Consider the following 26,234-nt stretch of genomic DNA (forward strand, 5'->3'; position numbering starts at 1 on the left):
GTAGGCTTTAACTGCTCATCAGCACTGATCATTTTATCCTGTTGAATTGCTTCTCACCCTGTAGCACTGCTGTAAAGGACAAGCAAGCAAGCAAGCTAGAGCTCCAGACAGAAAGAATGGGGGAAGCAAGAGGAATGCACTACTCCTCTCATCTATAGAGGTGGTTCTATCCTCATCAACAGGGCATGTGCAGATCTTCTCTACAACCCCTTCCTGGAGCCTCTGCTGTGCCAGGCCATGTTTGTTCTCTTACACTCTCCCCTGGGAGTGCAGGAGAAAGGATTTGATTCTAACACTTATGTAGTTCTCTGTAACTGGAGAACATAAAAAGCATTTTTTATGCAAGGAAAGACAAGCAAAAGCATTTTAGGGAGGAAAGCTGTTTTTACTGTTTTTAAATGGAATTATTTTGCTTTGTTGTGGTTTTTTTTTTTTCCATTGAGAACTCATAAAGCATAAAGAAAACACAGAACCCAAGAAGATTGCCTAAAATGATCTTTTTAACTTCTTACAGATGCCATAATCTAATTGTTTTATTGACTCAATACTTCAGTTTTAAAATATCACATTTGTAAGAACTTACCTACAAAATCACTTGTCATTTCTCACAGAACGTGAGCCATAAGGCAGGCTCGTTCCTGCCCCAGAACAGTTTCAGCAGTTGTTTCACACCATCTCCAACAGAGCAGCAAGCAGCACAGCTGATAGCACTGTTCCTTTTGCTTGACAGTTTCTTGCTAAAATTAACGTTTCCAATTTAGTTACTTACTCTTCCCACAGTCCAATTATGAAGGAATTTCTTCTTGAGCACATAAGTATTAACTTATAAAGATTAACGAAATCATAACTTGTCTATTGAGCATGGTATTGACCTGGTATTCTCCTGATTATTGTTCAAACCTATATAAAGAAAATTAAATTTCTCAACTACTTTATAAATTACAGAACATAAGATTAAGAAATCAGAAATACCGAGTTAAATATACATTTTTTTCTACCTTCAAGGAAAGATGTATACATGCAATGGCTTAGAAGAACCATTCTCGCTACAAAATTTATTTTAGGTTTAGAAACTTCAAAGTTATTTTGTATTTTTCTAAATCAGTAAGCTGGGTGTGTTTTTTGACACTGTAATAGACATTGCTACATTTTTACTTTCTTAAATATTTATATTTTAGAAGTCACATTGGATTCAATGAGAAAAAACAAATAAATATATAGATTTTGTGAGGTAATCTGAACAAACATGGACAATAGTAGTGAAAACATCTTCTTCCTAATATTTAAACTAACTTACTGACTCAAAGATGAAATTTCTGCTTCTATCAACAGTATATAACCTCCAAGGCAGTTGTCAATAACAGCCCCACGGAAACCTACATAAAAATCCGGTTAAAAACAGACCCTTTTTCCTTAAGAGCAAAACAAAAGGGAATCAACCCTCTAGCCATGCCTGTCTACAGAGCGTTCACTGCAGAGGTTCACACCAGGGGCCCCCTATGAGCCCCAGCTTCCACCAGGCAGATGGGTCCCTGAGGCACCGAGGGCTCCTCTGCACTTTACAGCACTGCAACCTGCGAAGGCACCTTGCAGAACAATGAGAACCATACCCTAAAGGTCACACCAAAACAACAGACTAATAGGAACTTTCACATCTCTTGTTGGTTCTAAGGGATACCATTTTTAAAGGTTTTCACTTTTAAAATAAATAAATCTGTAAAAAATCTTTGGTGCCGAAAAGACTGGGGTTTTTTTGAAGCACCTGTAGATCCTATTTGTGGCACATTCTCAACAAACTTCATTTTTCTCTTCCATTACCCTTTACACTGCAGGCACATCCACCTCGCAGTCTGTCTTGCTTGCGATGCGGCCGCCATCAGATCCTCAACTACAAATCTGGTGATGGCTCTCCACCAGACTCTCATAAGCGCTCTCTTACCAGAGAGAAACATCCCTCGTTTCACTGCCACACCTCATTCATGCCGCTGCTTTTTGGCAGCACGCTCCTTTGTGAACAATGGTCAAGGATGAAGTACAGGAAAAGTAAAATTCAATCAAAAACCTCTGATGAACACCTGAGAACTGCAACCACCGCCATCAAGCTGCACTGATACATTCGTTTCTCAAAAACAAGGTCAAACATCCTACTACTTTCTTGGTTTTTCCTCACTTTTTTAATGCTTTAAGAAAAATATTACAATGTTTGGGTTGGTTTTGTTGTTTTTTTTTTTTTCTGATATATTAACGATATTGTGCATTTTACAAGGGCTGCTCTGAAAATAATGCCTCCTCCTTTTATTATACTGGCCCACAACACCAGAAGCAGATGTTGGTGGTATGGCAGTACAGGGTGAGCCTTCCCACCAGTATTCCATTACATTTTGTTGCCATGTGACAGATGGCAGCAGAGGAGCACATTGACAAAATGGTCTCTGACAAAGAAGTGCAAATGAAGCAAAGATGTCTCACGGAATTCCTCCATGCAAAAAAATGGTACCCACTGACATTCACTGATGCTTGCTGAATGTTTATGAAGACCAAGCAGTGGATGTGAGCACAGTGAGGCTGTGCATGGTGCACTTCAGCAGTGGCAGCAGTCTGGTGATCCTGGTGCAAATGTTTAAGAGCATGGTATGCAGGCTCTTGTTCACTGCTGGCAAAAATGCACAGCTAATGGTGGTGTCTATGTTGAAAGTGCTTTGTAGCTGAGAATTTGCTCTACCAACTGTGCTCTTTTTATCTGTTGTTTCCACTGAAATAAAAAGGAGGCATTACTTTTGGACCAACATACATGTAGGCAGCCAGAGATAATTCCTCTTCACTCAATGCAGCCCAGGCAAAAGGTTGGAAAGTCATGCTTTACAGGTATTGATGCTTAAAAACTGTAAGTGCCTATGATAGCATTTTTTCAGACCTAATTAGGAAACACTGAGCACTACCAGCAGTGCATGGATGCGCCCTTAAAGGAGACCCACAAGGGCCAGGACACAAAGGGTCTTTGTTGCAAGCACGAACTAGAACAAGAAGGCAGAAGGAAGATCAATTAGATGGGTGCCCTCATGAAGAACCCTCAGCACATACGTCACAGTGCTACACCTCAAGAATCCCAAACAAAAATTCAGCAAAGTCCTTGGGGCTGCACCCCGCAGCCCAGCATAAAAATGTCTTCAAAGGTATGCAGAGCACAATGCCAACCCTCTGAACTCAATCACAGTGCTTCCCTTCACAGTGATACACAGTTCTTACCTAATTGGGCATAAATATGCTTATTTAGGGCATCACTCATCAACAAATTGCTTGTGCTACCTGTTACTAGCAGCCACTGGAAATGTTACGGCCTGCTCTCTTCTCAGCTCTACATCCTCGTTCTTTCAAAAGCAATCAGGGTAATATTTCATTTTGATTAGATAAAGAGTTCCTACAGACTGAAGAATTACTGATTATATTTAAATGATGTATACAGTTGAACAGAGGAGCACCAAATAACCTAATTAAAAAGAATACTTGAATTTATTTCAGTAGCACGTTAACAAGTAAATCTAATTTTATTTATAGCTCCCAGCCTTTGAGAAATAACTGAATCATAGTCCTAATGCCACCAGCTGCCAAATTAAAGCCTCTCCAGTGTCACAACATGCCAGGCCACGGTACTGCACCTTCAGGGTATTGAATTGTCTCTTTCCTTTGACTTAAGCATGTATATAGAGATATACACAGGTATACAGAGATATATATAAAAGAAATAGTAAGTTTTTTAAAGTTTGCTGTAATTGTTTCAAAACCTGTTCTTTTTTGTTCAAACACACAAGCATTGCATCTCTATCATGAAGTTACTAATAGCTCCTCTGAATATTTAAATGTACTACCAGAAATACAGTACCTCTGAGGAAGACAGAGCCAGAAGGTGAGATTATTTCACTTTAGAAAGTAATGATAAAATTAATAACAATATTTTATACATGAATCATCTGAATAAACCAGTAATTAGTTACCATATGTGACTCATAGATTGTTTCATTTTCATTCATAGCTGCCTCTTGAGAGGAATCAATTTGCAGGGTCACCATCTAAGTCATGAAACAAAAAAAAAGTATGGGCAAAATGCCAACATTTTTGTTCCATATGAGAAATAAGTGACCAACGCAACCATTTTCTAATGCAAAACAAGCACACTACCTCTCTAAATGTATCCTTCACTTTTACCAGAAAATAACTTAGACTTTCTCTAGTTCCTATGAAGCCAATGATTTCTCATTTACAGATTCAACTCTGGACAAAGATCTTCAGAATTCAATGGTTCTGGACTGCAGACCTGCACGAGAGCTAGAGTTTAGTAGTTATTCTGAAGGAGAATTAACAGCTTCAACTTGACGATGGAGCGAGGTACTGCAGAAACATCTTGGAAGAGATGAGCCTTCTCCAAAGGGATTGTGGTACAAGCTAATTTTAAACTAATTTAAAAGCTAATTGTGGATACAAAATTAGAGCTTCAGGAAAAAGCAAAGAGACTTGATGTATTTTATCAATACGCTTACCACAAGTCTAAATCTTGCAACTATATTTAAATAGACATTATTTGAATACTTAGCTAAATGGAAAGCACTCAAATTATGAGCTACAGCTGTAAAAATAACAGCTGCTCTACTTACTCTTCCTTGAGGATCCAGTTAGATTAACATCCATGTAACACTTATGATTTATTCATTGGTTTCTGAGTAGAAACAAAGTAGCTAGACTGAACTATACAAAAACAGGTTAGTATAGTTTCTCCTTTCAACATACTTGAGAAAAGGCAATGTGAACTCTCTGAACTTGCACAGGGCTTTTTTCTCCATTTTAGAAAAGCTAACTTCTGCACATGATTCTGTTTTTATCCCACCAGTGATACAGTCAGCATCATTTTAAGAACATCTTGCTTCCCAGCTCCAAAATTAAAACAGAACTGTACGATCTAAATGCAAACTAAAGAAGCAACACCATCATCTGACAGAAAGTGATGAGCTTCTTTAAGCACACTTTATTTAAAAAAATTAATAAAAAAAGAGAAAAAATCATTTAGGGTGCCTGATGAAGAATAGCTAATGCACTGCAGTTACTGCACGGAACTTCAAGAGCAGTTCTTCCTTAATGCCCTATTGGTCCATATGGGCAAGACTGAAAGCATGCAACTTTAATACCAGCTAGACTTGCAAGACTTCAATAAACGCTGACAGATGTTGCATTTCTGTGGCACTTCTCAAATTTTTCCACTAATGCAACCACTGGAACCAGAGGTACCAGCTACCAGCAGAGGTGAGAATGGAGGTGGTGTTTCTGATGGAAAAAACAACAAAACAACCCTTCCACACCTCACTAAGTTGCTCTAAGGCAGGCACAAATGGCTTTAGTGTAAAGCAATTAAATCTCTCTTCCATCTCATTTCTAAGTTCATTTAGCAAGAAAAAAAGTAAAATCAGCATTAATTTCCGGGAGAACTCTGATCCATTCAGTTTTCAGCCTGTAAGCACAAGTTTTATGATCTCAGCAAAGGCATAACAATGTTGGCTTATGCTCAGAGGTATCAGGCAAAGGCACCAGGGTTGTTTGGGTTTTTCTTGGAGAACACAGAACAGCAGCTCTATGTCCTATTGCTTGTCTCTCCAAAACCATGTACTTTTCATAAACAAGATTATTTTACAGTATCCTCACAAATTCTAAAATTAGATGAAATTACTGTACATTTGCTCCTGATTTCCAACTAATCCCTATGAAAGTAAACATCATTTTTATTAAGTTTTACTGGAAAAACATTTTAAATCATATTTAAATCACATTACAGTTGTTAACGCACACCTTTTTAAGCACATAAAAAGGCTTTTCTTTTTTTTATATTTGAAAACAAAGAATAAATAACTGTAATGCAAGAGAGGCTCTGTCCATGAGGATGCAACACAAGTAGAAACAGCGCATCCACCACTGGTTACACTCTCTACCAGTTGAGATATCAGCAGAAGAAAGGCTTTAAGAATGGATTTTAAAACAGTGTGATATACTTAGCTGACAGGGAAGGACAGAACTGGATTTCTCCTCCGTATGGATGCAAATTATTCGTTTGAGTAGAGAGCCACTCAATGTGAGCAATGGTTTTTGAATCAGCCTCAGGTAAACATCCACGATGTATAATTATGGTGAACAGATGCAGGTGTAATAAAAGGATAAAATCAAAGAGACATAACATAAAGCATCTAAATACACTAAAAATGATGTGTATACACCTAGGTATTTAAAAGTAAATGAGCCAAATCTTTCCAGTTTTCCCTTAAGTAAATTCCCAATAAATCCAACAACAGCTTACTCATTAAGGTGCTTTGCTCTATAACCTACAATTTAGAGCAGGACTGCTATTCCCCACATAGACCTGTCCATAAAACTCACAAATTACTCATCTAATGTTCCATCATTGGGTAGAAGTTTATGGTTTGTGTTATGAAGCAGGTCAGACTACACTGTCAAAATCACCGCTTTTTTCTTATCTTCAGTCTCTGTCTGGAAGCTTGGTGGTGCCACATCAAAGCAACAGGAGAGAACTTTCCCAACTCCAGAACTGACAGAAGCTCCAGTAATGGAAACATTACATAAAAAGCCTAATATTTCAAATATCAATTTAATTTTTAATCGATCTTCCTAGCATCTTAACACTGGAGCTCAGATGGACCAAATGCATGCCAACTGTTACTAAGACAGATGTGCAACTGCTTCTACACAGGTCACTCACCACTGCGTGTACCCTAATTCCGTCAGCTAAACTTTACAAAGAATCAGGGTAGCTGATATTTCCTAACCATCTAATTTCTGTAGCAATGTAGAGAAACAACCAACTGCGTACTGGTTTGTTTTGGCTTGTGTTTTTTTCCTTCATCTGTCCAACCACACATTTCAGTACCAAGGCAAGGCACAGTGAACGTACCAAACAAGCAGGCCTAGAGGTCTCTTTAGGTTAGACATGGCTAGAATTTTTACTAAAGAACATGTTTTCCTATCAGTATAAATGGTAAACGCTTTATTTTATTCAGAGCAAAAACAAAAAAACTAACTTAAGAGTGTACTCTACTTGTTTAAACAGAGCAAAAGGACCAGTACAGAAGTATCCAGTAAGTATAGAAAAAAGATGTGAGATAAGGGTTGTGTTCTTTCTTTTAAACATAATGCATTTTAAAATCTATCAAAGCTTTTCACTTATATTTAAAAACACGCAATAGCAAATGAGCAGACAATTGCCCTTGAAATCCAGTGAACTCAGAAATGTTTGGAGACTTAAGCCCTGAGTCTTTGCATATAATCTACTGTGTATATTTGCACAGTATCACGCTGAGAGGGAAGTTTTAAATAACGTCCCAGCAGTGCTCACTGACGTTACAGCTAGATTGGATTTCTGCATGAGATGTCCTCAGCAGTGCAAGCCACAGGAGGCAGCTGGCAGTGACAGGGGCAGCGAGCTGCTGCAGCTGCTTTTCAACTCAGGGGTTCCACACACACAGCCTGTGCCTGGGCACAGCACAGCAACCAGGGTACCTTCAACTGCATGCAGAGGCTGACAGAACATCACAGCTGGATGGAGTTGTGTATGGGTGCTACCTACATCTGGACTTACAGTAACGAAAGGAAACCATGAAGGCTGCTAAATAGAAGCATCGGTATGTAGGACTCCAGAAAAGGTAACAGCCTCTGCATGCCTCCAGAGAAAAAAGAATTACAGAATCATCAAGGCTGGAAAAGACCTCTCAATTCACTAAGTCCAACCATCGACTCATCACCACCATGGCACTCAGTACTACATCTTCCATTCACTGAACACTCCAGGGACAGGGACTCCACCACCTCCCTGGACAGCCTATTCAAATGCCTTGCCACTCTTTCCAAGAAGAAATTCTTCCTAATATCCAAACTGAACTTCCACTGGCACAACTTAAGGCTCATTTCTCATTGCTGGTTGTCTGGAAAAAAAGAGGCTGACCCCTACCTCACCACAACCTCCTTTCAGGTAGTTGTAGAGAGCAAGAAGGCCACCCCAAGCTCCTGTTCTCCATGCTGAACAATCCCAGCTCCCTCAGCCACTCCTCGTAAGATCTGTGCTCCAAACAAAGCTTCACCAGCTTTGTTGCCATTCTTTGGACATGCTCCAGCACCTCAGTGTCTTTCTTGTAGCAAAAGAAACTTGGAATGATCTGGGACAACAGAGACAGTTCTAACCATGGTAAATAAAGAATGAAAAAAGAGTGAAGAATAAGGAAGAATAAAGCATACTGTGTACAAATGTATATGTAATTCAGAAAAAATGAGTCAAGGAATACAAACATCTAACAACATGTAAGAACAAAGAATCAGTGCAGTATCAAAAGATACTTGTAGAACAATTTCAGCTTATTACAGCTCTTTGCTACTCAAGATACAGTAAAAATAGTTTACTAATCTATGTGTATCTACAGAAATAGAATGATAACCAGCTTAAACCCTGCACATCTCTTGCTTTATTTTCCTAATATCTAAAGGATACAAGCTTAAACTTTGCCACGCACTCACCACCTCCTGCTAGTTAAGATTTTCCTTCCATGCATTATGTATAGCCATTTTGCCAATAGCCAGAGCACTGCATCTGGTCCAGGAAAATGGAACAGATAAAATCTCCCATCAGCTGCAGCTGAAAAGATTGGCAAAGGGATGCAGTGTGCCAGTACGTCCCACACCGCAGGTTGTTCTATCCCACAATTCTGCCATCCCAGCTCCTTCTATCAGCATGCCTTATAATTAAATACATAACATGCTTGTCACGTTATAAGTCATCCAAGACGCAGCAATCAAATTTCCTGTTTGAAAAACCTAAATCAACATAATGCAACCTAAGGCCCTTCTCTACAATCACAGCACAAGCCGTCATTCCACAGTGCTCAGATCCTGACCTCTGAGACTTCAGGCAGAGCTGACTGGCCACTGACAAGTCTGAAAACACAATGTGACAGTTTCAACCATAAACACACAACAAATAACCCCCCTGGTTTTATTACTTGTCATCTACTACACATATTAAAAAATATATATCCCAAGCAAGTCTCTGGGAGGATCTGAAGAGCTGTGATCTAACAGACATTTCTCTACTCTCAGAAAAGAGAGGTTTCTATGTTCTGCATCCCTGAATCCCATGCCAAAGGGGAGAACAAAGACAGCAGCTACTATTTCATGGTTTCAAGCAATACTTTATAACTGTTCCCCATAGAAAAACAGCTATCACTTCATCAGCAAAAATTGATGTGAAAAGCCAGGTTTCTATTCCTAATGAAGTCCATGAAAGTTTCAGTACATCATTGGGCAGGTTCTAAATTGACTCCCATTGGGATACAAATCATTTTTGAAAGATTTTTTTTTTAATAAAAAAAAAAAGGAAAACAACTATGTATGCATTTTTGAAATATTAATTATTTTCAGCCACTGTCAATTACAATAGAACCTTGCTACTCCATAATAATGACAGAGATATCTATGGAGAATTACCAAATTCTGCAAATTAACAATTGGCTGCAAAACACCATAAAAAAACAATTCTAATTTAATTGTTTATCCCACCTCAGAACATAATAGCCCATGTGCTATGTTATATCTTAGTCATAGGGCTTCTTAGAACCACAGAATCACGATCGTACAATCACAGAATCCTTTGAGTTGGAAGGGACCTTTAAAGGTCATGTAACCCAACTCCCCTGTAATGAACACAGACACCTATTGCTCTACCAGGGTGCTCACAGCCTGGTCCAGCCTTACCTTGAATGTCTCCAAGGATAGGGCATCCACTACTTGTCTGGCCATATGGAATGGCAGAAAAGCTGCAAAGGATGCTATGCCAACCTCCTGAACTCTGTAATAAGTTTTTTTTTTTTATCTCTTGTCTAAATCCAAATATTCATGTTTCACTTCAGTCCCATTTTGCATTCAGGAAGAAATGAGCCTGAAGCACTCAAGGCTGGAACATAAGCTGAACTTCCACAAATGGAAACTGAATTCCAGTGTTCTAAATTTCAAGTATTATGACTCTACTCTGAAATATGATTAATTTTACTGTATTTTTCACACTAACTTCTCTAGTTTTGATACCACATTAAAAATATTATATGAAAGTACTACATCTGAAATGGATCTGCAAGCACTATGTACTTTGCATTTACTTCTGGCTTTTATAACAATTTGTATTCAGTCAAAGCCTCCAGTACTTTCCATTTTTATTTTCTGTATTCACACACTTGTTTATATGCATTTGGATTGAGCTTCCAAGTTGCTAAAGGTGACTGAGGAAAAAAAAATTATGATGACAAAGCTCATAATATTTTTTTACATTAGCAAGAAACTACGTGGGAAGATACTATACCTATGACCATTTCAACTTACTTTTTTTTTTTTTTAAATATGTTCTTTTTCATGCTGAATGTTTCTCTAAAGCCAAGCCATTTTAATAAAAGCCACACTGATATTTGATTTCTTTAATATGTAGACTGTTTTTCCTTCATTCTCACAACTAAGAAGTTATTCACCAGCTTTGCAAATGCAAACAGACAGAAACTAAACGTCAAAATATGAGTACCTCTGTCACCGGTACATGTTGAGACAGTCTGAAACTTCTTACATTACTTTACTCAACACACAAGATGGATGTAGCTCACTTAATGTCATAGCTGGTACCACACGCCTCCTCCACATCCTCAGAGTTTTGATTTTCTTTTCACCTAAGCTCCACAGTGCCAGTCCATTCCTTCTCCCCCAGTATCTTTTTCTCTTGACAGCCAGTCTTGCTCTGCATCAAAACAGACAGAGGTTCCTCCTTCACAGCAGGGAGAAAGCTCCAACACCATACAGGAATCTGCAGGACATCAGTACCAGAAACACCTCTCATCCAAATCAAACCAGAACTTAGAGAAACATACGTTCAAGTTCTGCCCTGAGAAGACACATACCAAGCTGTAGCAAAATGAGAAAATCTGAACTGCAGTTTTTCAGAGGTTTGGTCAACTGAACAAAGTTACAGTGAAAAACACTCCTTAATATAGGTACATCGTTTTATTAAGCACCTGATTCAAAACATGCAAAAATGAAAACTTTTCAAAGGAAAGGTTGACAAATTTACTTCTTTTTTTAATGGGCAGAAGGATAGTAGTATTTTTTCTTCTACGGCTTATTCTCAAAACCACCTAGGCAGGTTCAACTGGAATTTTCTGTGAAAAATCAGTCTGAGACAAACCTAAAAGAAATATTATTATTATCAGCTTCAGTGGTCAGGTGCTGGTCAAAGCAGGAAACGTGATCCTGCAAAAGGCAGTGCTTGCTGCACTAACAGAGCACTATCAACTTCTCTGTAAAACCTCTATCAGTTTAACAAGCGCAACACAAACATCTTGGTAATTTTGACAGCATGACATCCTAATGACTAGATAAACGTAAAATACTCTAAATTCCCCACAACTGAACTGAAAATTTGCAAAAACTTTCCATTAATTCTTTCCAGCTAATTGCAGTTGACACAAATACATATTTTCAAATAATGAGAAATGACAAAAGTCCCTAACAGATGGAACGTGGCGTACACCAAATCAACAGTGACCAAAAATCATTTCCTAATGGCAACTAACAAATAGAAGCCGAATTGTATCTCACACCTAACAGCCCATGACGCAAGCAGATGGCTTTAATCCCACTGCGGAAGATTTTCCTCTCCACTGAGAACACAGAGGTGACACGGCCATCCGCTCTCATCAAAGTCTTCCGTTCCGTTAGGAAATCCACATCTCGGGGGCTATGTGCACACAGAGGAAGATACACACTCAAGGAAAAACATGCGCATCAGTAGAGTTGTACTGAGAGGATCCCCAACCTGCCTAAACAAAACAAGACGCCTGAGATCACTGGCAGTCTCCAGCAGTATCTACAGAGCACTGCACTTCCTGACCTAAAAGCAGAGTAATTTGTTGCACAAAATAACAACTTATCACCGCACCAAATCATCCAGCAATGCCATTATTAATCTGCTTGTAACAAAACTGATGCAAACAAAGTGCTTCCTAGATCCCTGCCTATTTATTAGCAACAGCTCAACTTCAAGTGGGATGCTTTGTTGTTTGCCAACACCGCTAATCATCAGTTCCTAGTTTCCACTGACATTTTGCTCCAATGTATTCAGTTCAGTTATCAACTCCATAGTTATTAGGTGTAAGCAGATAAACATAAGAAAATAAAGCTAACCTTGTAACTATTCACACTTTGAAAAAGCCCCAAAACATTCCACTGAAAGGAGAAATAACAGTCAGAATTTTGATGCAAGCTTATGCTCACACAGATTGTGTACCACAAGTATTCACTTTGTTGATGGAGTTTTTGCTTTACCAGCACATTCAGCCTCATATATCAAAACTTTACCTAGAATTCAATTCAAATTCCACTATTGTGCCTTCCCCTTGAAGAACTCCTATGATTCACAATTCCCAGTCCCCTTCCTCATTTCAGAAACAGTAAAGACCCTGTGGAGAGACTACACCAACTCTTGATCACACAGTAGCCACAATTCAACTAATCTTTCTGCATTTAGCTGTAAAGAAATTATTGAGCCATTGTGAACAGCTTTTTGTTCTGCTTTTTAATTTTCAGGTCGAGTTCCAACTTCAGTACATAAACTCTCACACAAGAAAACCTGCATTTCATATAAACTAATAATTCTATACCTTTGTACACGTGCTTGTATAAAATCCCTGCAGTTCCTCAGTAGCTTTTAAGCAAAATGAAACAAACAATAAAAGCTTTGGGAAGGCAGCGGGCTGCAGAGTGAATCCCCTCACCCTGGCTTTGAGGTACACCGTGACAGTCCCTGTAGGGACTGATAGATCTCTGCCTAGCAGAGATAACAGGCACTGTCAGAACAGGTTTCCTATTGCAGATTGCCTAACTATCTGGGAAGGGCAGAATCCAAGGATTTTCCTAGGAGAACATTTTCACATCCAATCAGTCTTTCAGCTCTGCCCAGACAGTCCATAAAAGAGCTCATACTGGAGGCTAAGACTTGATGGAGAGCTGAAAAAAATGCAGTCTAGTAGAAACTAAATTAAGTCCAATTTAATCTTTTGGTAGTTTGCCGAAGAAGAAATCTTATCATTAACCTCCCTTATCTTGTGTAACTTCCTATGTTTTTTTAATGATTGATGGGATACAGTTCTATTAGGATGGATTTCATAAATAAATTAGCAGGCATTAGCATATGCCTCAATCAAAGGGGATGTGTTTGATTTAAAAAAATAATAAAAATCATGAATGTTCAATCCAACCTACAGACATAATACTCAACCCCAGTGACAATAAAACTTGGTACAACAATCTTCAAGCGTCAAAGTCTGTCTCAATTGGCCAGATTCAAAAGATTCAAGTCATACACATATCACATGTCCCGAAGTTACATTCCAGCCAGACATCTTCTGGAAATCATGTAAATATTTTTTAACAAATCATTTCCCTGTCCAGTACGTACCGTACTTTAAGTATTTACACATTTCTAATTTCAAAACAAGGATGCTTCCACCTCTTCACTAACTGCTAATACTGAAATGTTTAATGGGACCAAATCAAGAAATCGGCAGATTCAGCTGACAAAGTCCTAATGAATACTGAAAAGAAACACATTCCAACTGCTTTGAGATATTTTATAGTGGAATCTTACACTATGGATGTGCTTGAATGACAAGATGCATGATTGTCTCTGAATAAATATTGGGCTTTTTTTTTAATCCCTGGTAGGCAAAGGAATAAGCTTCATTTGCAACAGTTCAGGAATAGGGCTAGATGAAGAGAAAAGAAAAAAAAAATTGTATTGTTTCCATAAAATACAAAGAACTACAGCTACAAAATATGAATAAAAAAAAATAATAATAAAATAAAACCTCTGGATAGTAAAATTTATGGCTCTCCTAGCAACTGTATTTCACACACTTGCATACAGGCAGTGTATGGTGTTTGGTGTGGGCTTTTGTGCTTTCCCAGCAATGAGGTTGAATTATGGTTGCTGTGGGAACTGTATCTCTGAATTTCTTGACTTGTGCCATCATCTCAACTAAAATGTTACATTAACATAGGTAAGTATGTGCTGGTTTCTTTCCAGAAAAAGGAACCTACACGGATGGTTAAACATTTAACTCTTCTTACCAAAGAAAGAACACATGGCTGTGTCTGTCAAAGTAGAGCACTCTAATTGTTCTCACACTGCATATACAAGGAGTAAAACAGAGCCACATAAAACCTGTGAGTCAAATGCAGGACGGCACCTGCAGAAATAGCAGAAACACAGTGATGTCACTGAAAGCTTTTTTTTACCATCTTCCTTTATTTGTTCCATCTCTGAATTTCAAGGTTTCAGTACATGCTTTCTTTCAAGGTTTTAAGAGAGCATATATATAATTGTCATCTTTGCTATCTCCCTGTGACCGAGCTGTCAAAACCCATATTACCTAGTCCCAGTCAGCAAGGGCATTGCTATGGTACACTGTGAGCACAGAGTAAAAGGAAGTGATTTCTGCCATAAGACTATTGAGGACAGACACCTGACAGGCAATATAGGTCACAAGCTGCTACAGAGACATGCATCAGTGCAGGAGAGAGGCACAGCCTCTTGCTGCTCCTGGAGATTTTCTTTGGCAAAGGCTGATTTGTCTCATGGCTGGAACAAGAAATCAAACTTTGAGGTCAGTTTCTTTGTCCCCAAATACACATTTTCCTCTTTCCCTACTACTACATCCTGTCTTCTGGCATAATCAGGAACAGGGAGGGAGTTTTCAACAAACTTCACTATTTTGGAACTGTCACTGAACAGTTATGCCTCTAAAATCATCAGATTAGAAATCTTAAATACCAAGTTAATATTACAGAATTTTAAAATGAAAATAAAATCCATTGCACAGTTACTATGTCCAAAAAAACACCAACAAGGTATTACTTCTACAGTGAGAATGTTACTTACTGTTGAGGAGTTTAGGAAGAAGGGAAAATCAAAAAGCAAAATCATGTCACAAAGTTGCTAAGACACTGGCATATTTGTGAAGAACACACAGCAATGCACAGCTAGTCTGTCCATGAACAAACAGCTTCCATTTATAATAGAAAAGGTGGGTGCTCCATTAGGGCAAGTGGGATCAAAACCTCTATTAAATACAGAAAAAACAGCCAAAGTAAAATACAGCTCTACTCTCTTGGCTCAGAGCGAAGGAGACAGCACACATGAAAACAATATCCTACCAAGCCTAAGAAATAAACTTTCTATCTACCTGGAAAGCCTCAAGATTTTTTTTTCAAATAAATAAATAAATAAATAAACAGATCATGTTCTTAACTTTTCAACCCATAAATCTATGAAAAATAAGATGAAAGCTTAAAATGTGAGCTCGTAAGTATTTAGAATCCCAGAATCATTTAGAACTGGTAATACCTACTTTGCATGTTATTATGAAGGTCTCCAAGTTAGAATCATAGAATTACGTAGAATGCAAAAGATCCTTAAGATCATCCAAGTCCAACCATCACCTCACACTTAGCTACCACTAAACCGTGTCCTTAAGCATCAAGACAACACATCCCTTAAATACCTCCAGGACCACAACTAAAGCTCTTCTTTGGGGAGCCTATTCCAATGCCTAACTACATTTAATGCAAAGAAATTCTTCCTAATGCCCACAGCATAACCTGAGGCTGTTGCCTCACATCCTACCACACTCATCACCTTGTATTCTAGCCTCTTCACCAGACTCCTGCTCTCCCCTGAATGCACTTGAGCAACTCAGTGAGTGCTAGGCTTCTTTTGAACAAAATCCAAACCACAGATTATTTCCAGAGCAAGCACTCAGTTTCAAAGCGGAGTTTATAACATTAATGCGAGAGCTTATCAGAGAACCTTCTAAACTAAGAGTCATTTGATCACAGAAATAGTCTTGATGTTAGAGCTTCCAAAGATCTAGAAGGTTACTCAGTAAGACAGACCTACTAAGAAACCATTAAGTCTTGTAAGAGTAACACTTCTACTATTAGACATGCATCTTCAAAGATGAAGCTATTTGAGTCTAGTGAAAAGAGAAGAAATTATTCTGGATACAAAGAGAATGAAGATTACTATACTTTGTACCTGACAAAGAAATTGTGGATAATTTCAGCTACAGGGTTCTGAAAAGATTGTTAAATACAGTAATTATTTAAGATAGATCTTTGAAATGGAGTGGCACATCACTGCCAATGAAAATGTGCTAAATGACGGTACAAGTCTCTTCTGAATGACACGTGCCTTCTCTGTAAGTAAAACCTCAAGTCACTGGACCCTGTTAGTTTCTAGACTTAATTGTCTCTGAATTGAATACATGGTCTTTAACTGTGATATCAAAATGGTTCCAACTAAAATAATGGAACTGTCTTTTGCATCATACTTCTGAATAATAACTTCAAATTGCTTAACACAATAGGTGGAGAAAGATTTACGAGGTTAATGCTTTACATGTTCCTGTAATCATCACAACTGTCAATGCTATTCACTGTGACATGAGCCTCTATAAGATGTGCTTGTAAATGAACATAGCCAACACATCTGGGGAAGACATGCGTTCTGAAACAAAACTGTGCTCTAAGAACAACCTAAAAACACGTAAGAAGTTGTCAGTTTTAAGAAAATAATAACAGGTTAGTTTTTTCCCATATAGTTAAATATTTCATATTTCAACTATTACAGATATGTACCACATATAAAATATTATCTATTTTAAATAAACACTATGTATTCTAAAAACTTCTGGAGAAAGAAAAGGACAAACCCATGTTCACTGATCTAATCTACCATTCTTAGATTTTTGTATAAATCTTGCATGAACATAAGAAAAAAGTGTGCATTGTGTGTGCATTTGCTGATGTGTGTACATGCAAAAAAAAAAAAAAGCATTTTACAACACAGCTAAAAATAAGCAAAGGAATTTTTCATTTTGGTTCACTTAGATTTTAGAATGCTGTATACTAATACTTACTATGACGTCTAAACACTGTGGCAGAGCAGTCTGCATAACCTGAAGGGCACACGACAACAGCATACATAGGTTTGAATGGAATCCAGTGGGACTCACCGTGAAGGCAGCCATATTTGAAGATTTTCTAAAAGCAAACCTCAAGTTAGTCAACAGTGGAATGCTACCAAATGCAATAACAAAAGAAATACTTCATTCTCAGCCCTCAGTGGCATTATGAGGACTTTTACTGTCCTATATTCATCTCCAGCAAAAGAAGGCCCCAGTGGCATCTCAAAACTCCCATGAAATTAATCAAGGTGATTGTGCACAAAGCAATATGCAGTGCAATGCTGTATCCTCTCTTCCTGATAAAAAAACAAAGACAAGTTTCAAAATACTAAGAACATCCTCCTTTGCCCTTCAACACGGGGAACACAGCAGTCAGTTGGAAGAAGACTCATCTCTTTCTCAACAGTACCTTAAAAAGTGAAGTCACAGCACTGTGCCAGTTCTTAACAGAAAATGACCACCAATGAACCTGGAGGTACAGTAGCTTTGACAAGATTTGTCACTGCAGCATGCATCAACCTAGAGCTCAGCCAGCCAACAAATATTGGGACCTAGGCAAGCCACGCACTTCAGAATGACTGGAAGTCTGGTCTCCTTTCTAACCAGCACTGTAAATGCATGCTAAAATGCTTTTTCCTGGTACTTCTCAAATTTACAGAATGGCCAGGGTTGGAAGGGACCTCAAGGATCATGAATCTCCAACCCTCCTGCCGCATGCAGGGCCACCAACCTCCACATTTTATACTAGACCAGGCTGCCCAGGGCCCCATCCAAGCTGGCCTTGAACACCTCCAGGGACGGGGCATCCACAACCTCTCTGGTCAGCCTGTTCCAGAACCTCACCACACTCCCTGTAAGGAACTTCTCCCTTACAACCAACCTAAATCTCCTCTCCCTCAACTTAAAACCATTTCCCCTTGTCCTGCAGTTATCTGCCCTTTCAAAGAGTTGATTCCCCTCCTGTTTGCAGGCTCCCTTTAGGCACTGAAAGGCTGCAATGAGGTCACCCTGCAGCCTTCTTCTCTCCAGGCTGAACAAGCCCAGCTCCCTCAGCCTGTCCTCACAGGGGAGGTGCTCCAGTCCCCTGATCATCCTAGTGGCCCTACTCTGGACTCTCTCCAACAGCTCCCTGTCTTTCTTATACTGGGGGCTCCAGACCAGGACACAGTACTCCAGATGGGGCCTCACAAGAGCAGAGTAGAAGGAGACAATCACCTCCCTGTCCCTGCTGGCCATCCCTCTACTGATGGAGCCCAGGATACCATTTGCCTTCTGAGCCACAAGGGCACACTGCTGGCTCATGTTAAGTTTTTCATCCATTAGGACCTGCAGGCCCTTCTCTGCAGGGCTGCTCCCAAGGACTGCTCCTTCCAGTCTGTATGGATGCCTGGGATTCCCCCAGCCCAAGTGCAAAACTCTGCACTTTGCCATGTTGAACCTCATCAGGTTCACCTGGGCCCACCTTTCGAGTCCATTGAGGTCCCTCTGAATGGCATCCCTTCCTTCCACTGTGTCAGCTGCACCACTCAGCTTGGTGTCGTCAGCAAATTTCAAAAGTCCTTTATAGCTCAGAAATGGCATATTTACTCACTAGAACTAAACTGCACTGCAGTTTAAAATAAAATTTGGGGGAAAAAAATAAAAAAGAAAAAGTACATGCTAGCATGCATTTGTTCTGCTATTTTAGTTACAATTGCTGTTTTCAAAATACTATCTGTATCTTCTTACTGGGACAAACAGAAGAAATGCCCTCAACACAGAAATAAAAAAAAAAATACTCTAGTACAATGCCTTGTATGCCTGATCCATCTCACTGGACCACCAAGTTCATTCTGCATGCTGCAGAAAACCCTGCGAACATTCACAGCATCCTAGTCAGGAAACCTATGTTTAGAAAGAACTCAGCACATTAAACATAAGAAATTGCAATCATGATATCAGTGATATCATGATATAAAACCAAAGGTTCTATGGAGTTCTACAAACACAACATTTGAAGATGAACACTGAAGTGACAGTTGAAAATTGAAGAAAATTGAAGTCTATAAGAAAAAATATATATCTACAAGTCTATAAAGAAAATCCTTAGAAATCAACAAACTATGAACTGAGTGACAAAAAAAAAATGCATCACAAGAAGTTTCTGGATTCAGTCTTCCACTCTCCACCCAACCAAAGAGAAAAGACCCACGAGGGTTACGTTCAAAACTGTTGGAAATTTGTGAAGTAGCTCCCTCTTCTGGTTTAGCACACAATGACAATTCAACCTAAATGGCAAGATGCAGAATTCAGCCAGTACACAATACCTTCCGTTCTTTCGGGTTCCATCCCATACCATCAACTGATTACACAGAGACTTAGAGAAACATGAGCTACATACCACAGTTTTGAATAAAGACTGCATAGTTGAGGACAGAAAGGTTCTGTTTAAACATAGACTGGGACAGAAGGATGCTTGAATCCCCTGAACAGCTCAGTAACGACCTTTGGCTTCGCACTCATAGAACATAAGCTTCTGGGTTGAAATTCCTGAAACAAAACAATCTTACATTTTTAGAATTCGTTTCATGTTTAACAGGTTCATACAGATCAGCAACAACTGCACAGTGCTTTCTGACTTGACTGATAACATTAGAGGAGGCTTTGTGAAGACTTGGTGATTTTTCTGCATTCCAGCTGGACCAGCAGGCAATTCCATACCAATTTATATTCAAGCTGAATGATAATATTTAATTTACATACAAAAATTAGTCTAAATGGCAAAGTTGTGGCACCACTAAAATCAGTTTCCTTCATCAGTGTTGTTATTTATAACAAAATCATGGCATAAATTAAATTATTGCGTATTTAATGAGAAAGAGGGAGCATAAAAGACGTTCCTGTTAAATTCTGAACCAGATAACTTGAAAGCATGATGTTTGACTTGCTAATACCTGCATAATCAGGCACACAACAGCGTGATTTCATCTTTCATGATGTGTATACCAAGTGCATCTTAAAGGATGCAGCCAACTGAAACGCCCAAGGAAATTTTGATCATTCAACCACAAACAAACCCAAAATTGCCAGGAATTATTTGGATGGAACTGAAAAGATCCTATAAAACGGTAAGCCTTGGAGACCTGGAAATAGTGAGAGACAGAGGGAAAAGAGCTAAGATTTGCTGTGCAAGCACCTGCTGCAAATGGCAGACTTCCAGTGGCACAGAGGGGAGATCCCTTCACCAGACCCTGCCACAGTTGATGGACTGAGACCCCCCCATAACCAGCCTGGCAGAGAGAAGAGTTAAAGGGACAAAGGAAAAGCAAAACGAAACCAACTGAGCTTAGAAAATATGACTGAGTATGTAAGTAAAGCTATTACAATGGGGCAGACTGGAAGGAAAGAAAAAGGATCAATAGGAGATTAGAGAGGAAAATGTGGCTGAAGACCACATCCTAGAACTGAGATTGTGAAGGCTACAACTTCAGACAGCAAAGAGCCAGAAGATCATATAAACAAATACGGGATGTTAGAGGGAATGAGTCCTTGAAAAGAACAGGAAAAAAAAACCTGGAAACCTAGCAAAAAATTTTACAAAGCTTAGCATGTTCTTCCAGCATCTCTCAAACAATGCTTCAGATTACTGAGAAGGAGCTAAAATTCTCAGTCGGATATTGAAAGAAAATAATTAACGAAGTGTTAACAAAATATTTTCTCTTGGTCAAATGACAATTAATGACTCTTTGGAGAAAACACAATCCAGCACCCATATTAAGTTCCAGTAGAAACACTGTGCAAAGACTTCACACAACAGTTTGCTTCAGTCTTCTCCATGTATTTCATTAAATTAATTTATTCCACAAAAAATTAAACCGACTCTTATTCAAAGCACAAAATCAGAAAACAAGAAGTGTAAATAAGCCATTCACCTTTACTTTTTTATAACAACTACATACATGAGTATATCTGAGTATTTTATTGTCAGTCAAGAAGCATTTTGAATAGTAATCCACAGTAACATTTGAAGAAAGACCCTTACAAAACCCAATTCATGAATACACAAAGACAAAACCCAGAGATAAACGTATCTACATTCTATTTTGTGGTAAGTATAATTAGAAGTAAGGCCATCAGATGAACTAAAATAGCCTCAGCATACCTTGGTCTACAGTAATGCAGAGCTTTTCATACTGGAAACACACATCAGATTCTGCTACACCAAACTGAAAACCCGTATCTTCTTGTATAGAATCTCCTGTTGTCTTACACAGCCATTTAAACCATCATAATGAAAGCAATACAGTGATAGCATTTTCCAGAAAGGAGACCTTTCCCTGCCCTGCAGCAGCTCCCAGATATCCCTGACAGTTGACCAACCAGACACCAACATAAGAGACTGTACAATGAGGAGAGATGAAAAACAGCAAGTTGCTGAATGTGTAATCATGGATGTGTGAAACAGGATTGGAATAATGACATCAATGGTATCAGGAGGTACATTAGGGCACAGTCAAGTCCTGCGATCACCTTGCAGTGCTGTACGCAAGCTTTCAGCGTACACTGCGGTGAGGCAATGGGTTTAACAGTCTCTCCCAAAATTGTGAGGCTCAGAAGAGGCATGGTTCATTCCGGTCTAACTCCACTTTGGAACAACTGGAAGACCAGAACTGTAAAGCATGTCCATCCAACTAAGGCCTCACAGAAATACATCCACTCATGGTGATCACACCTCAAAAGAAATGCTTACAAACTGTTAAGAGCTGCCACTATGTCTGTTTAGAAGAAACAGAGGACAGTTGTTTGGTTCATCCAAGAGAAGACTGAAATGTCAGCATAGCTACAGATGGAGACTTCCTATTTAATTGCACAAAAGCAATGAAGAAGTGGCCCACCAGAATGTCACTTCAGCTGCAAGCTTGTGCAGTCAAATTGCTTTCCATGGAATTCATGTAATACTGGAAAAGACACTGCTGAACCAAAAGCAGACTTACCATCTCTGAAAGCTACAGTGAGCAATAAACTACTGCACCTAAACCTTACAGTAACTGAATTCAGAATCATCAGTTCCCAAGTCTTTTGGCTTCTTCAAATAACACATTGCTCAAATGTATATTTACACTAAAAATAGAGTTTAATCCACCTTCCCTACTCAATGACTCATTTTTCAAACTATTCAGGAAGAAAAGAGAATGGTAGAGCAGCATTAAGGCAAACATCAGGAAAGTTTACATCACATGACTCACAAGGCACTACTGTTGTGGTTTTCAGTCACTCAGCAGCATAAATTTACAAACTGGACAAAAATTAAAACTGTAAACCAATTTCAATTCATCAGTTTCTGAGGAGTTACCAAGATTGAAACCTAGGAATATGAATTTTAATTCAGTCTTCTCTTAAGCACACAGTCATTAGTGATTGCAATGCTATTCACATTCTGTACGAGATCTAACAGATTTGATTTTACCTATCAGAACATCTCAAACATTTTTTAACTTACACAACATTTACAAAAAGTTAACATGGTTTGTAACTCAAAGCAAAGAGTCTTGTACAAGCAGTCCTGCCCACAGTTCACCAGATATTTTGGGCAAACAGCATGAGATCTGACTTTTCAGAAGTTCAAAGTACTCACTGCTCAATAGCAGACATTGAGTTCCTACCAACAAAAAAAATCACATCCTTCTGTATTTCCTTTTGCTAGACCATAGATGAGAACTCTAATACTGTTCTTCATGCAGCTTTTGTGAGGCTGCACTTAATGCGAGCAAAGTGCTTTGAAATCTTTAGCATGAATAAAATATATTTTGCACTTAGATGTTAATTATAGAAGTAGCAATATTTTAAATGGGGCTTTGTTTCAAGGAAGCAAGACTAAATCAAACATGATTATCTGGGCTTTGATTGTTATGTTTTACTTACTATGCTCTATTTTTCATTGCATTTGAAATACGCAATTTTGCTTTTGCGTTATGTAAATGAATGCTTTTCATCTAACACATCTATTTTTGGAAAAAGATAATTTTCTTTCCTAGTCTAAGACAGAAATGTTGCTGAACACAACTCTGGAGTCTTACTGACAGAGTACTGCAAGACCACTGCACGCATTCAGCAACAAAAGCAGCAAGAAGTGCCCAGAAGAATCACTGAATTAGAATTATTAATATATAAATGGTTATCTGCACAGATATATATCTACATGAACACACAATTATATTTAATGTACATTAATTAGTCCTTTTGTTCACTGACTGGGTGGCCCCAACCAACACATCTGTGATCACAGTTGTTACGGCCTTTCTTGAAAGTAAAAGGATTTATTTTGGATAAGAATGGAAGAAAAATCTGCATTGGAAGTCCTAGGAACAATCAATTTTCAGCTCGAAAATTGGTTCGATTTGGCTTTGTGTAATTAAAGCTATTTTAGAGGAAAACTTCAGAAAATAAAAAGTTTTGACTTTGTCCAAACCTCTACTATCATGCAAGAGGTCAAGCCACGTGTTACTGTAGTATTTCCTTTTAAATGCTGTTCTTCTGCAAAGTGTGCTGGTTATATTGCTGTACACGTCCCTACATATCAGTACTATTTAGTAGACAACATTTATTCCGGAAAATGGAAAAGAAGAACAAAATGCATGTCAGATATATAAGCCTATTAACCAAAATGGGGCGTACAGCCTGCAGAAGATTATAATTCTGCAGTTTGTGTGAGCAAATCATGGTGCTTCAGCCTGTCTTCAGTCCTCTGAAGTTCACATATTCCCATGCTGAGTAAGAAAGAGAAAACGTACAAGATTTCCGTTTATGTTATGGTATAAAATTGGGCATCCATAAATCATTCATGTTAAAGGAAACTGAAGTCAGGGTTAGCAAACTAATTTTAAAAGTCACAGTTGATTCTGTCATATGACAAAGATGTCCAATAAATCAAAGGAATGCAACACTTGCATTGAATAAAACATAATACTATCAAATCAGTGCTGAAACACTGGTATTTACCCAGACAAGTAAGGTTAAGAAGCGTATCCCACACATTCAAATCTTTAAATAAAATTAAATGCCAACCTAAAGCTTGTTTTCAACTTTCTATGATGCTTGAGAAATGCTGTCACTCACTCATTACACTCCCTCACACGGATGTAATTTCCACCCCCACCTATCGTCATCACATCTGGTTTGGTATGCAGCTACACACAAAAAATATCAAAGAAAAAAAAGAACAAAATATTACCTAGGCACCAAATCACAACGCATTTTAAGAAATATCTGGTATGCATGCAAGTGCAATTATGCACAGTATTAAGTAAACCTTCAAATAGAAACCACCATGGAATAGTTTGAGGAAAAAATAAACTTAGCCCAAAGCCTAGATTGAGCTGCAGTTTATTATCAGTACACTGGGGTTTAAGTGCTCCAAATAGAAAAAAAGCACAAGACATAGACATAACAGAAAAGTTAGCATCCCACAGAATCACAGATAACAATGCTGAAAGAGACCTCAAATCATTAATTTATCCACCCACCCCATGGCAGGATCTGCAGCTTTCTCACTTCAACTAACATTTGCAAAACAAACTTTCAATATCTCAAGTGAGTGAGATTTCACTGTTCATCCACCTCACCCATTCTGGGGCTTCATCACTGGAAAGCTTTTCCTGCTGTCTAACACCTGAGCCCAGCCTAGCACAGCATTTCACCTTCCTCACTACCAGAAAGTTTTCCAGCCAGGCCTGAACTTGTCACATGTTCACCCTGCAAACAGCAACGCAGTCCCCTCAGAAATAACACTAACAACAGCCATCATGGAGATGAGGTCCTTGCTCCACTTAACCTACTGGAAACAAAATCAGTGGACATATGGAAATGTGCTCACTGACACTCACAGCTCTACATACAGGATGTACTGGAAAATAAAGGTTGACCCTTAGGTTGAAATACGGCATACATTCGAAAGAATACATGGCTCAGAGGCAGAAGGAAGACTTTCTTGCCCTAGCACCAAAAGGCTGTTCCTTTTTTCATAGAATATTCAAAAATGAGACTCTCCAAGTTACGAGTCTCATCAAAGTTAAGAAAACACAACAACTCTCCACACGCCCTGCACGGCCTCACGAGCAACAGCAGAGCCAAGTGGCCAAGCAGGCCAACACCACCTAGGACAAAAGGACAAAACAGGACAAAACCCAACATCTCCCCACAAAAGCCAACCAGCCGAGGTGCTCACACCAGCAGCCCCACCATGAGCCCCTCTCCCCCCCTTGCCTTGAGCAGCACCCACAGCAATCCTCATTAGGCCAAGCGCAGCCGCCACGTTTCGAGGCCATCGGCCTCGAGCCCGCAAGCCGCCCACGGGCAGGAGGACGTGGGAACGGCCACCGGGCTGCATCCCACCTCAGCGCCCCGTACTCACCTTCGGAGACTTCGAACTCGGCCGCTCCATTGAGCTGGTAGAGGCACCAGTCAACCGCGCTCTCGCCTGGGGGGGCGCCAACTGGAGGAGGAGGAAAGGCAGCGTCAGTCGGGGGCAGCCGGGAGAGGAGACGGGGAGCGGCGGAGAGAGGACAAACCGCAGCAGTGGGGAGGAGTGCGAGGAGAAACGAAGGGGACGGAAGGGAGCGGGCGGACGCGAGGGGACTACGGAGAGCCGGGAGAAAAGAGAGCGTTTCCAAATACCCTGTTTTTGGGACATGTGTGCAGCCCTGCGAAAGGTGCCCAGTGCTCTGAACTGTGATTTGCTCCCAGCGCCGCCAGCTCGGGCCGCCTCCTCCTTCTCCCAGCGGAGCGGGCGGCGCACCAGCCGCGCCGCCTCGGGGCGCTGAGGGAGCCGGGGGAGGGCGGGAGGGAAGGAGGGGCGGCTCCACCCGGAGCTCTCGGCGGAGGCGGTGCCGCCTCGGCTGGACGCGCCCGGCCCTGCCGTGACCGCAACAGGTGCGAGCGGGAGCGGAGCGGCACCGCGCGATGCTATCGCCTGCCCTTCCTCCCTGCGGGGCCCCGAGAGAGCTCGGCGGCCTTTCGAGCACTTGCTCCAGCTGCGAGGCTGCAGAGAGTTTCTTGTCCTCGAGCCTGCGGGTCTGCGAGCTGTCCTAGCTCTGCGATAGGCAACTGTGAAAGCAAACCTCATGCAAAGTGAGCTTACATGCTGTGTAATGACCTTTG

At 39.7% G+C, this 26,234-nt stretch overlaps 1 protein-coding gene across 2 annotated transcripts in view; it reads right to left on the minus strand.

Annotated features, from left to right (window-relative positions):
- PPP2R2C (protein phosphatase 2 regulatory subunit Bgamma) overlaps positions 1-25,854 on the minus strand; it is a 170,469-nt gene extending 144,615 nt beyond the window's left edge. Inside the window, exons 1-2 of one of the 2 annotated variants that reach the window (XM_042871960.1) lie at positions 25,752-25,854; positions 25,489-25,569 (exon numbers count right to left, since the gene is read on the minus strand). In XM_042871960.1, the coding sequence (XP_042727894.1) occupies positions 25,489-25,569; positions 25,752-25,767 (97 nt within the window). In that variant the 5' untranslated portion in view covers positions 25,768-25,854. Of the gene's footprint in view, positions 1-25,488; positions 25,570-25,751 lie in introns of those variants that run through there. The other variant, XM_042871963.1, reaches the window with a different exon arrangement.
- Between the last annotated feature and the right edge of the window lie 380 nt (positions 25,855-26,234).

This window comes from Lagopus leucura, unplaced genomic scaffold (assembly GCF_019238085.1).
Source record: "Lagopus leucura isolate 7727_CA_CO unplaced genomic scaffold, USGS_WTPT01 Super-Scaffold_100004, whole genome shotgun sequence".
Classification (NCBI taxonomy): Eukaryota; Metazoa; Chordata; class Aves; order Galliformes; family Phasianidae; genus Lagopus; species Lagopus leucura.